This window comes from Colletotrichum karsti (assembly GCF_011947395.1).
Source record: "Colletotrichum karsti strain CkLH20 chromosome Unknown Scaffold12, whole genome shotgun sequence".
Classification (NCBI taxonomy): domain Eukaryota; kingdom Fungi; phylum Ascomycota; class Sordariomycetes; order Glomerellales; family Glomerellaceae; genus Colletotrichum; species Colletotrichum karsti.
Window position 1 is genome coordinate 33,808 of NW_024065912.1, and position 12,464 is coordinate 46,271.

The 12,464-nt window shown below is 52.3% G+C and overlaps 4 protein-coding genes across 4 annotated transcripts; 2 read left to right on the forward strand and 2 right to left on the reverse strand.

Moving 5' to 3' along the window:
• Positions 1-1,705: 1,705 nt before the first annotated feature.
• On the forward strand, positions 1,706-3,389 carry CkaCkLH20_04422 (vitamin H transporter; the record flags this gene model as incomplete). The annotated part of the gene is made up of 4 exons (XM_038887141.1): positions 1,706-1,871; positions 1,921-2,171; positions 2,248-3,188; positions 3,245-3,389. 4 exons carry the CDS (start codon positions 1,706-1,708, stop codon positions 3,387-3,389), a joined length of 1,503 nt encoding a protein of 500 aa, XP_038747307.1.
• Positions 3,390-3,707: 318 nt separating this feature from the next.
• On the reverse strand, positions 3,708-4,928 carry CkaCkLH20_04423 (uncharacterized protein; the record flags this gene model as incomplete). Its single annotated transcript, XM_038887142.1, has 2 exons — positions 3,708-4,174; positions 4,241-4,928. 2 exons carry the CDS (start codon positions 4,926-4,928, stop codon positions 3,708-3,710), a joined length of 1,155 nt encoding a protein of 384 aa, XP_038747308.1.
• A 3,094-nt stretch (positions 4,929-8,022) lies between these two features.
• Positions 8,023-8,926, forward strand: CkaCkLH20_04424 (glycosyl hydrolase family 16; the record flags this gene model as incomplete). The annotated part of the gene is made up of 2 exons (XM_038887143.1): positions 8,023-8,793; positions 8,846-8,926. The coding sequence occupies 2 exons, from the start codon at positions 8,023-8,025 to the stop codon at positions 8,924-8,926; spliced, it is 852 nt and encodes a 283-aa protein (XP_038747309.1).
• A 346-nt stretch (positions 8,927-9,272) lies between these two features.
• Positions 9,273-10,216, reverse strand: CkaCkLH20_04425 (methyltransferase; the record flags this gene model as incomplete). The annotated part of the gene is made up of 2 exons (XM_038887144.1): positions 9,273-9,505; positions 9,559-10,216. The coding sequence occupies 2 exons, from the start codon at positions 10,214-10,216 to the stop codon at positions 9,273-9,275; spliced, it is 891 nt and encodes a 296-aa protein (XP_038747310.1).
• Positions 10,217-12,464: the final 2,248 nt, after the last annotated feature.

Consider the following 12,464-nt stretch of genomic DNA (forward strand, 5'->3'; position numbering starts at 1 on the left):
AGTCTTGCGAACCACCCGTAGGGTTCCAGTCCGAAGAGGAGATCGGATGAGGAACAGAGTCAGTCATGAGCGTTGTATTCGCTTGACCCGGCTTTTACGGACAAACAACTCTCGGCAATCGGTTGAAGAAAGCCCGTCCGGCGGTAGAAAGAACCGGTAATCAACGTGACGGCAGCACTGCAAGATTTCCAGAATTCTGGCGGGCTATTTTATGGTTATTTAATGTCGACATTGATAGTGCATGATTTGACAGCGGATATGCACGCCATCGCCTCACTCACTTTTGCGTTTAGTCCGAACACGAGAACACTCCATTTCAGAGGAAACTTCATAAGAATCAGCGCCGGTACTTCACCGGACAGATCTGAAGTTTCAGATTACAGAACTTAGTTGTCTTCCATTATCAAGTGATAGTGTGCTGCTATAAGTAGGTCGGAATGATTAGCACATAATAAAGCTTGCTGCTAAACATTTGAAGCTGTTCAAATCGCTTTTACCTAAACCTGCTTGTGCAGCTCATCTTCGATCTCAAGTTCAGTTAGCGAGAACCCATGGATGCAATGCCTATCTCGACGCAATTGACTTCCCGAAGATTTAAGCTTATTACTCAAACGGAACAAAACATGTTAATAATTCTTTAGTCAAGCTACAGGCCTTGTTTGATTGGCGAATCCTAGATGACGCTTCAAAACCAACTCACGCTGTCCTTCCGGAATTCCCGCCAGATAAGAGATTATCGCGTAGTTACGATTTCAGTCATTTGACATGCTGGACTTTCGTAATGGGTCGGGAAAGCATTTTACGGTGAGAGCAGAACGTGAACTTAGGCCGGTCGATGAGCGACTCCACGATTCTCAGCGAAGTTACACTGCAACAAACTGATGGCATTCCTGGTCTTCATGAACTTGAAGTTACTATGGTATCTTGCGGCCGATTATTGTATGATTTGCAGAGCAAATCAAAATTCGACACAAAATCTCTGTGATTCGAAGAAACAGAAACGCGGGGGGCAATTCTGTACCGCGGTGATAATCTGCGCATCTGGCACCATCACCAGCATCAAGCACGTCATTCCTAGCCTCCCGGTCAGCAATCCCCAACATGCAGCGGATTCTCCGCGAAGTGCCACCCAAATTTCTTCTGATTCTCACTTTCAGGGCCCTTTTCCCGCTTTTAAGCATGTTTTGGCCCATGAACCATCCTGACGAGCAGCTCTTTGGGACACCCATCCAGCGCAAGTCCCTACATCTCAGCTAACCAAGGGCTCCACCCACATCCTCTTTCGACATGGCAATTCTCCGGGCTGAGGGTTTAGACGGAAGCAACGTCGGGCAACTCCCGGCGGGGCCATTTCCATTCGTCTTTGCCACGAGGAGCCCTCGCGGGATGGGCGACCCTCTGGCGTTGGTCGGGCAGTTCCCGACTTCCGGGGGTGCGCGGAAGCGGGACTCATTCCACAAATCTAGGCCTTGTAAATGGATAAAGCGCATGGCACAAGGCCGAGCATCTCTGGCGCAATCGATAATGTGAGAGGATTCTGACGTGCAGGGGTTCGGAGATGGCAGATATCAATCAGTTATCCCATCTTCAGGGAACTGATGTTCTCGAACCAGATGGTCAGCTTGAGTCGCGCCAACCCAGACTCACTCCCAGAGCAGGCATCGAATTCCGCCAGAACGAGCGACACTTAGCCCAGCAGCCCAAGATGGCGCTGAGCAATACGGTTCCGCGGAAACAGTGGTGGAAGATACAATGGTTCTCCGACGATGATACACCCGAAGAACGCAAGCTTATCATGAAGCTTGACATGATCGTCGTCCCGTACGCTGTGCTGAGTTACTGGGTCAAGTATATTGATCAAGCCAATTTGAGTAAGTCTTCACGTTAAAGGACTTTTAGGGCGGAGACTAATCGCTACAGACAATGCCTATGTCGGAGGCATGAAGGAAGAGCTCGGCTTCGAAGGAAACGAGTTGGTCGAGTTACAGACGATGTACACAGTTGGAGCAGTCGTCGGGATGTTTCCGTTCATGTTCTTGTTCACCTACGTCCCCATGTACTGGACCATTCCCGCCATGGACATTCTCTGGGGTGTCTTCACACTTCTGCAATATCGCGGACAGACCTTCGGAGAGATGGCAGCATATCGCTTCATGGTCGGCTTCTTTGAGGTATGTCGTGTTTTTCACCTCGCTGGTTGCTTTTGCCTCGTCAGATGGGCTCTTTGAGTTAACATATCGTCCCTAGGCTGCTTTCTTCCCCGCTATGCACTACGTGTTCGGCTCCTGGTACCGCGGCCATGAACTCGCACGAAGAGGAGGAATCTTCTACACCGGCCTCAATCTCGGAACACTCACGGCAGGCCTCATCGCCGCTGGAGCTTCCCGTCGCTTGGAAGGCGTCCATGGCATGTCTGGTTGGCGATGGATGTACATCATCTGCGCCATCATTACCATCCCCGTCGGAATCCTCGGATACTTCCTGCTTCCTGGCACCGTCGATCAGCCGAATCGCTGGGTTCTCAACGACCACGACATCAAGCTTTCCAAAGCACGTCTCGAAAGGGGTGGCCACGTCACCCGTGGAAAGTTCAAGTTCGGCCACCTAAAGAAGATCTTCCTGAGTCCTCAGTTCTGGACCGTGGTACTCGTCGATGTTCTGTTCTGGAACGCTGGTATCCACAAGAGCACGGGCAGCTTCTTGCTCTGGATCAAAAGCTTGGGTCGCTACACACCTGCAGAGGTCAACGAGATGGGCACTATTGCCCCAGCGCTCGGAATCTTTTATAATCTGGTAGCTTGCTTCTTGTCCGACTTGGTGCTGGGGCCTGCGTGGGCTATTACATTCTCATCGCTATGGAATGTGACGGGCCTCATCATTCTAGTTGTATGGGATGCTCCGGAGGGTGCCAAATGGTTCGCGTTTGCCACCATGTACTGGTCCAACGCGCTATCGAGTGTCCTCCACGGCTGGGTCAACACCATTCTTCGAGACTCTCCCGAGCAACGGTCCTTCACACTCGTCATGATCACCATCATTGCACAATCATCAACAGCATGGACGCCCTTGTTGACATTCCCCACGGTCGAATCCCCGAGATACCCCAAAGGATTCTCCTTCTGTCTTGGGTGTGCGATATCACTCATCGTAGCGACGCATGTCTTGGACGTCTACATCAAGCGCAAAGAGTGAGTGTCCAATCTAAACGCATTTTGATATAGCTTTTACTAATTTTGAAACACAGGGCGGCTAAACTTGCGAATATCGAAAACGCGAGCGACAATACTGTTGACCATTCCCAGGAGACTCCGAATGTCTCGGGCAAAACTGCAAGCGCTGAAGTCGCCACTGCTGCCAACACCTCAGAGGAGTCTATTGCTCGGCGTTGAAGTTTCAAGTACTAGTCAACAGTCATACAAGATTTCGAGGCTATTTAATTTCAATGTCGCATGCTTGATGGATCTTTGTTGTAGTAGTTACTAGTTGATGCGCCTTAAATTGACGATCTTTGAAAGACCAAGGCAATTTGAGCACGAGTTCACACTGATTCGTCACGATATATTGACATTGCATTCGCAAAAGTACTTCGAATTAGGCATTACTGAAGACCCCCATCCGCATTCAATCTCGCCCCTTCTCTCAACCTAGAGCTCGTTGTTGGCGCAGCTATTGACACCAATTTCAGGCTTCCATTGACGGAGGGGCTTTCACGCCTTCCTCTTCGTAACAGCGAGGCCTGTTTTCACAGCTTGCTTGACGAGATAGGATAGTGGGTCCTGACTGAGAAATCCAGCTGCTTCCAGGCTCTCACGCTTACGCTTCAAGTATTGCTGGGCCCATACGCGGCATTCAGAACATTCAAGAGTACCGATTTCAGCATTGATTGCCGCGGCCGAGGTACGAATAACGTCATGGCTCCTGTCCGAGGCCTCAAACTCATCTCGAGTGGGAATTCCAAGCCCGGCTTTTCTGAATTTCAGTAATATCTTGAAACAGATATGGGCTCTGCATTTGAAATGACGGTCTTTGACGTGTTGATTGGACACGTCGATGTACCGATCCGTATTGTGGCTCGTCGCATATCCGAGTTCCTCTCGCTGAACGGCCTCAAACAGGTCGACGTACGGTCCGAACTCAATCTTCCGCAAAGCCTCTCGGGCGGCCATGAACATTTCTGTCGCGGGTAAGACTATGCCTTTTTGTGTTTGCACTCGGCCGGGTAATCAAATGTTACACATACCTTCGAACTCGGACAGGGTCATACTCATAAAGTTGAGCGGAAACATGTGCCTCATCATAGTGCCACGTCCGGGGACCCAGATCGGCTCCAGTTGTTCATACGGTGGCGGATCTCCGTAAACAAAATCTGGATTATACTCCAGCTCGCCTCGCGATGTCATCTGCCATCCATGGGCAAAGGCTTTGAGAGCTTCTTGCAACAGTTGCGCGTCTCCAAGCTCTCTCGCGATGTATAACAAGGCAGGCTGTTCCAGGTCGTCGCTGATGCCTTCAACCCATGCTCCCGCCCAAGGCCGAATGACCTCCAGCGCGTCGTACTTATCGAGCAGTACGATAAGGTTATAGAGGTCCCGGGTGCTGAGAGTCTGGGGAACCGAGCCGAAGTTGCCATGCGTGATGTTGAGGAAGAGTTTCATGGGCTTGATGGCGTCGTCTGGCAGATTGATCACCCAGTCGCCGCTCGATGGACGCGATTCGACAAAGTTGCCGTTGAACATCCTCATGAAGACCGGAGACGCGCGCGCGACGGTTCTCGAGCATACTTGGTATTGCTCGAGGTGAGGCCCGACGCACAGAGTTAAGTCCCCGAGGCTGTCGATGAGTATTTTTTCCGAGTTGTCGCCGGCTTCTGATGGGGTTGGATAATCTTCGTCATCGCTGACCGACATGTTATGATCGCTAGACGACATGTTTTCGGAGACGTTCTTCAAAGAGGTAAAGATCTGAGGTAGGAAGAAGCCAAGTGTTGGCTGGAAAGATTCGTGCAGGCCACGACAAGAAGACACAATGAATGAGCAGGACGAGATGGTTCCTCGCAGCCACGAAGACTCGGGCGAGAGATTAATAAATACATCGAGGTGAAAGAGGGGTTGGACGACGGAACGCGATTAGATGCAGCGTGAAGCCGGGGGAAAACAGACCCCAGCTGGTTTTACCCTATCAAGACAAATAAATCCACTGGGATTCTTCGAGGATAAATGGAGAAATTCGAGGCCGGGGTGTATTCGCGATAACTCGAGACTTTTAATGACGTCAACGTGCTGCTTCACGAGATTTGAGAAAAGAAAAAGCAAAATATCCATGCCAACAGCGTTACATTATCAACGAATTCTGTGGCTGTGCCTTATCGTGCATAGAAATGAATCATGGACGGATCCGAACGCCAAACATTGAAGAATTAAATAAACATGGATTCGAATCCACTTGTTCTTCAACTGAATGGAATATTGTGCATCGACACTGCCCTTCTTGGTGTCCCACCGGGTTTTCTCCTGTACATAATTTGTCTGCTAGGTGACCATATTTTTTGAGCTACGGAACTTGGCCAAGACATCGCTAAGAGTCACTTTGCCGGGCCTGCCGAGAAGAAAAAAAAATTGGCAAGTCACAGAGAAGTTGCATAAATGCCTATCATCATCGCTCATGACTTGATTTACATTAGTTTATACTCCTGTCAGCGAAATCGTACAGACATGTTGGAGGCCTTGACCTGCGCCGCAACATCAAAACTCCGGCTGCCGCTTAGCCAGTGTTCTCATATTGCTGTGATTAAATTTTCGGGACGTTCGCATCTGCCGAGAAAAGCCGTGAGGTTCGTGACCGTGTCGCCTGACCAGTCCACCGCGGGCATCACCCCGAAATGGTCCCGACAGCCCGGAGAATGTGGGGTAGCGCCGGCACACCGATCGGAGCCCAAAGAGGGGCCACCAGGTGCCGGCCCAGTGACCCGGAGCTGGTGACGCCTCCGTCATGACACAAGAAACCTCTTGGGTAGTGAGGAGAACTGCATGAATCATGAGGTTTTCTCATGACGCAGAACCCCCTGGAAGTTTCCTTATATCCCTCCCTTTTGGAGTCTTGACAGCGACTCAGCGCGCCTGGATGCGACCGGCGCAGCAAGCAGCACACCACCAAAAGATGCCCTTTAGAATCACGACCCCCTTGCACTTAAACATCCAACCAATCACAACGGGAAGACCACTAGCAACTTGGGAGCTGCAGCATCACTTTAGCCGCCTCTCACCCGCCCTAATCCCGCTGTTGGCAAGGTGCCATCGAGCCTTTTCACATGCTCTGCTTTGGGCCAACGTGGACAAATAGCCGGCCAGGGACGGCTTTTGAAAATCTCTGCTTGAAACTCGCTTGCTTGACCAGAGCCAACATCAGCTGCCTGTTGGGTCGAAAAGGAGGGCAACTCCCTCCCTGAAGTAATCGAGACACCTGTCAGAGACGCAGCTGGCCGCGTATGCTACTGTTGCTTTTTCCTTCTGCATCGCTTCTTGCCAACGCGCAGATTTTCTCATGATTCATCTTAAACCCCAAGACGGTAAGGAGGGGGAAACTAGTTAATTGATACCGCCACAAAAGTGACCCAAGTCGATGTCTAGATCTTGCAGCTACTAGCACTAATTACACAACTGCCGCTAGCGTAGTGGCGCTCAGGTACCATTTCTCTCTTCTGACTGGCCAGTCGTACAAGGTCGTCCAATATCTCTCGCTCGCCTGATTGTCTCTCCGTAAGCTTGGTCGTCATCTCGAAGGTGACTGGACCACGACGAGAACAGTAACCAGCTTGGCGAGGACGCGGAAGAAACATGAAGACTAAACAGTCTTTGGAGGGTCATTCGAATTCTCAAAGGGGGTCTCCTCGAGCCGAGTGCCACTTCCCGCGTGGCATGGCCAAGGACAAATGAAACCCCCCAACCAACCAGATATACCAAAGACGTGCTGGGCCGCGCCGCTGGTACCGAGCGAAGTCATCCACACTCGGCTTGGGGTGCAGGATTCGATGTTCAAGGGTAGTCATCCTCCGGCCTTGATTGGCACTGCTCGAGATGAGACGACGCCTTAATCGACGCGTCTCCCGACGGGAAAATCTCCTTGGCAGAGGTCTAGATCTAGGATGATGCTTCTGTGGCTGTTCATTGGTTCCCCGTAAGTGCCTGCATCATCTCTCTTGACACTCTGCAAGTTTGTCGAGGAGGCAATCTACCCAAATTCCATGCATCGCTCAGCTTCTTTGGGAATAACGGCCGGTTCCTCAACATATACTAAGTGGCCCGGACTTACCTTCGAGGCAAGGGGATATACAGAGTGAGGCGCCGGTTGGCCTACGGATAATCTGTCTCAACCCAGTAAGCCGCTGCTTCGGCCGCGTGCTGTCCTATTCCCGTGGGCTAACTGGGCAGCTACGTGCCATCTGACGTCCCATACTCCATCTCCGGTTCTGTGCAACCCCAGAATCCGAAGTCCTGGAGACTAACGTCCGCTCTCCTTTTGCACCATTCAACGAAAGATGGGAAGTATCGATGGTACTCTAGGGTCTGTTCAACTTGAAAAAGGAAAGGCGAAACTGCTACCTCTTCTGCGTGGTATTCAGGCACCTTGCAGATGCGGTCTAGACTTCGTCTTGCAAGCTGGTCTGATGAAATGCCCTGTGGTCGAGCCGAAGCAGCCCTTAGCCGCCTCAGCATCTTCATTTCTTTCCGTAAGCCGTCCCTCAAATATGTTCTGCATATAACGGGTACAGTCCCATGATTGACTTCTCCGTCTTGTTCTCATGGTCTCTCTTACCCACCCTCGTGCGACCCCACGACTCTTTTCATCATCGTGATCTTGTTAGTCAAGACATGTCATTCTTTGGACTATAATCTCACATTCTTCTCTCTTTTATAAAGCGCAGCATATCACAGTCCTTTCTGCCAGTCGTTGTTTGTCCGAACCTGAATCACTCCTTCTAGCGATTAGCCTACAAGCACACATTCCTTTCCAACGAACGTCAACATGCATCTCAAATCCCTCCTCTCAACCGTCCTTGTCCCAGTCAGTCTAGTGTCTGCCTGGGATGCCCCCTCCTACGCCGGGTTTACCCGCATCTGGCAAGACAACTTCGCGGGCGCGGCCGGCGAGGGTGTAAACAGCGGCAACTGGAACATCATCACCAACCTGCGCGTCAACAACGAGCTGCAGGACTACACCACCTCCCGCTCCAACCTCCAGCTCTCCGGCGGCAACACCGTGCAGATCGTCCCCTGGAGGACCACCGCCGGCGGCTGGACCTCGGCGCGCATCGAGTCCAAGTACACCTTCACCCCGGCCGCGGGCCGCCTCACCATGGCCGAGGGCTACATCCGCTTCGGCGACAACCCCATCGCGAACAAGCGCGGCATGTGGCCCGCCTTCTGGATCCTGGGCGACGCGATCCGGAACGGCGTCGGCTGGCCCCGCTGCGGCGAGCTCGACATCCTCGAGACCGTCAACGGACAGCTCACGGGCTACGGCACCGTGCACTGCGACGTCAACCCCGGCGGCGCGTGCAACGAGCCCAACGGCATCGGCGGAGCGACGGGTATTCCCGACCAGGGATGGCACACCTGGCGTATCCAGTGGGATCGTCGGTCGAACTACTGGCAGACCGAGACGATTACTTGGTTCCGCGATGGGCAGCAGTTTCACCAGATTTCCGGTGCCCGTATTGGAAGTGAAGCAATCTGGAACACGCTTGCTCGCGCACCGCTCTTCTTCATCTTGAATGTTGCTGTTGGAGGCAACTGGGTGAGTCTTATGTTACCCTTGTCGTTTTGTTAATACTTACTGACTGGTTTAGCCCGGCAATCCCGATGCCTCGACGCTGGCTGGGTACGGCAGCATGATGGAGACGGCCTACGTTGCTGTCTACCAGTCTTAGATGGAACGCCTTCTCGTCCGACATTCGTTTGAGATGGACTTTTGGATCCTCGCCCGTTGCAGCTATTGCAATCCACGCACTCGCTGTACATATGTAACTAGCATACTTAGATACCCTTTCGCGATTTAGCTTATTAACAATCACGCTCGTTGATTACCGGAATCACAGTTACTTTCATTTTGTGACTGACACGCATCGAAGTGCATTATGTTCGAGAGTATAAACTTGTTTACTACCTCCCTATCCAGTCATGCCCGGTGTCTAAAATGAAGTGCATGTACGCTCAACCGCCAACCTATATCATCTCTTTGATGTCTTCGGCTACTTTTCTGATACCATTCTACATTTAATCATAGAACACGAGGCATCTAACCTCAATGCTCTGGCGGCCCTTGGCATCTGCAGGCGTAGCAGGATCAACAAAGGCAGTGTGAGGGGTCAGCCCTGCCAGCCCATCCTTGCCGCCAACGTTCTGACTCCTCGAGTCAAAGCACTTGATAAACATAGCCTCGTCAGGCGTCATGTCCTTCATGTAGTACAGCTTATGCTTATCGTTTGGCGCGATAGCATAGGTCTCACCTGTGCAACGTCAGAAACTGTCCGCTCGTACGATGGCATGAAATGTGACTTACCCTTGACCTCATACGCCTCAATCGACTCCGCTGAGGTTGCCTCGGGAAGCACCTCCTTGCCCCGATCGTCATCATCGCCGTCCGTCCTCTTCGGGTACAGCAGATCTACAGCAATCAGGTCTTCCGGCACCGTCGTCCGCCAGTCGATGACGGCCAGCGGGAAATCTGTCGCGGGGTGTCCGATCGGTCTCCAGACGTTGATGATCTGATACCGTCCCTTCAACAACTCCTCCGCCTCGTTCTCGGGAACATGCCTCCTCACGCGCACCTCAGCTGCACGTGGCGTCTGGTCGACGTGAACTTGCTGAACGGGCTGTCTCGGGCTCGACTTTTCCCTGCGGCGAATGGTGTGGTCGAAGATCACCACCTTCTTCACCCCGGGAAGCTTCTCCTTGAGTAGCGCCTCAACTTCGCCGTAGTAGCCACTGCGGACAGTCGCGTCGTCGGTAAAGGCCTTTTCCTTTGCCGGCGAGTTGTACACGGCGAAGCCCGAGACATCGGTGCCGAATTCAATACCGGAGTCGCGGATGTTCGCGACGGAACGCCGGCGCTCGGTCCGGCTGAAAGAAGTCACGTCGGTGTCGACCTTGGTCCAGGGCTTGCTGTTGTCGCCCTTGAGGGTCGCCGGGTCCAGATATCGGAAGACGCCGGTAGTCATGGTTGCGAGGGGCCGGTGGTGGATAAAGCGGGGAACGTTGTGTGTGAGGGTTGCTTTCAGGCTTGTTCTCAAAGGGACTCGTCGAAGGATCGTGCTCATAATACGCTCGATATGAAAATACGTCAGATGCAGGGCCGATGAGGAATCTTCAGCTTGAGGATCGACGGTCTGCTTCGTGCGGGGTGAGGAGGGGTCCTTTTTTAAACATATCGGAGAGCGGGCCAGATGACACCACTTCTCGGTGATTGCATCACTTTGAGCCAGTGAGAGAATCATTAGTCATTCAGCATTTCTAAGCCAGCACCTCACAGCCGGAGGAGCCCCACTTCCGGGGCCGGCATCAATTGCCCGCGGGATTGATTTCAAATCCCCGGCGGGGCCGTGCACTCTCGGCGATCAGTTCCCGGGGCTCGGTGAGCGGACGCTCTCGGGAATGGTTCGTAACACAACTTGTCGACGTTGGCCCGGATCGGAATTGACACTCTTTGTCTGCATGTTCTCTCTGTTATCTCAGTCCTTGAAACAAGAGTCAACGATTGGTGGATTATCATGCACTCGAGAGCTACTACAGCCAGTAACATTGATGTGATCGGGTCGGGGCTTATGCTGACATCAGATCCAATTTTCGGGCCTCAGCTGCCATCTCTCCCCCGCAAACTCTTTTGTAACTTCTCGTGGGGCTCTGTGCTTCAATCACGCACGAGATCCCTCGATCCATCGGAACGCTCCAATCCTCGGCATCATGCCCAGGCCTCTAAGCTATCTTTGCGATGTTTGCCAACAGGTTGTCGACGCGATATCAAGGGTATTACGCGACGGTGCCATTTCTATCAGACCCAGAGGCCAGAGTTTCAAGGCGCTGAAGGAAGCTGCCGCGAATAAATGCCTCATCTGCATGGAGATTTGGTCTCATGAAGCCGGCCGATCGTGGGATCGGAGTTGGGCGCATGAGGCGTCATGGCGGCCATTCGAGTTCGCCATCACAGCGTGCTCTGAAAACGGGGATTATCCAGATCCGTCTATTCGAATCCTTGTTCGCAGCATTGCCGGTTCCAGTGGCCGTGGTCGAGGACTGAACACAACCTTGGAGCTATTTGACGCAAATGGTAAACCAACATACCCCTTCCACGAAGAAAATGCACTAAAGTATAGTGTTCTAGATAAGCGGAGTCAGGAATGTTTCCCTGAACTTCATGCAGCACACACGACCTCCTCCGTAGAAACTCTGAACATGGCCCGCTCCTGGCTAGAGTATTGTCTGCGATCGCATCAAGAGTGCGGCAACCTATCCAAAGCAACTGGGTGTGGGCTACCTACTCGGTTAATCGATATTGGCTCTTGTCAAGATGCCCAATGGAAACTTGTAGTCTCATCTGAAGACATCGCCTGCGCCCACACACTACGATACATGACGCTGAGCTATCGCTGGGGCTCCAAGCCACAACGACTCATGCTGAAAAGATCCAATCTAAGGACCCTTCGCCAGGGCCAGCCCGTGGAGCGTCTTCCACAGACGTTCAGAGACTTTTTCACCGTGGCAAAACACTTCGGGATTCGTTATGTCTGGATCGATAGCCTCTGTATCATACAAAATTCCACCGAAGACTGGGAGGAAGAAGCACCAAAAATGAAACGGATTTACTCTGGATCTATCTGCAACGTTGTCGCCGCTGTTCCCAATGAACCTTCGGAGGGCTTGTTCGCAGACCGAAAGCCACAAGATTTCCAGACAGGAACCATAGAAATCCACTTTGTCTCGACGGGGCCTCGGAGATACCACCTTGTTCCAGATAATTACACGTTCCGCCACTTTGACGAAGACGTCTCAAACGTGACTTCCCGTGGCTGGATACTTCAGGAGCGCTTCTTAGCGCCGAGGTTGCTATGGTTCACGGCCAAGCAAGCTCTCTGGGAATGCCACACTTGCCGTCGATGCGAAGGCTTCCCGGCAAATGGTTTGGACTGCTGGCCACTGTTACATTACACCCGTATGCTTGCGCCTTGGCATTACCAAGATACAACGCCTGGTCGAATGACCGACCAGACATGGGCTCATTGGAGATTTTGGCTCGCAGAATTTTCGACGTGCCAGTTGACACGGCCAAGCGACAAGCTCTTTGCGTTTTCCGGGGTAGCTCAGTACTTCCAGGAGGCCATAGGTGACAAATATTTAGCCGGTCTGTGGCGGTCTAGGATTCTTGAGGGGCTCAGTTGGCGTACGGTGGACGTGTGTCTTCCACCTTCTCGA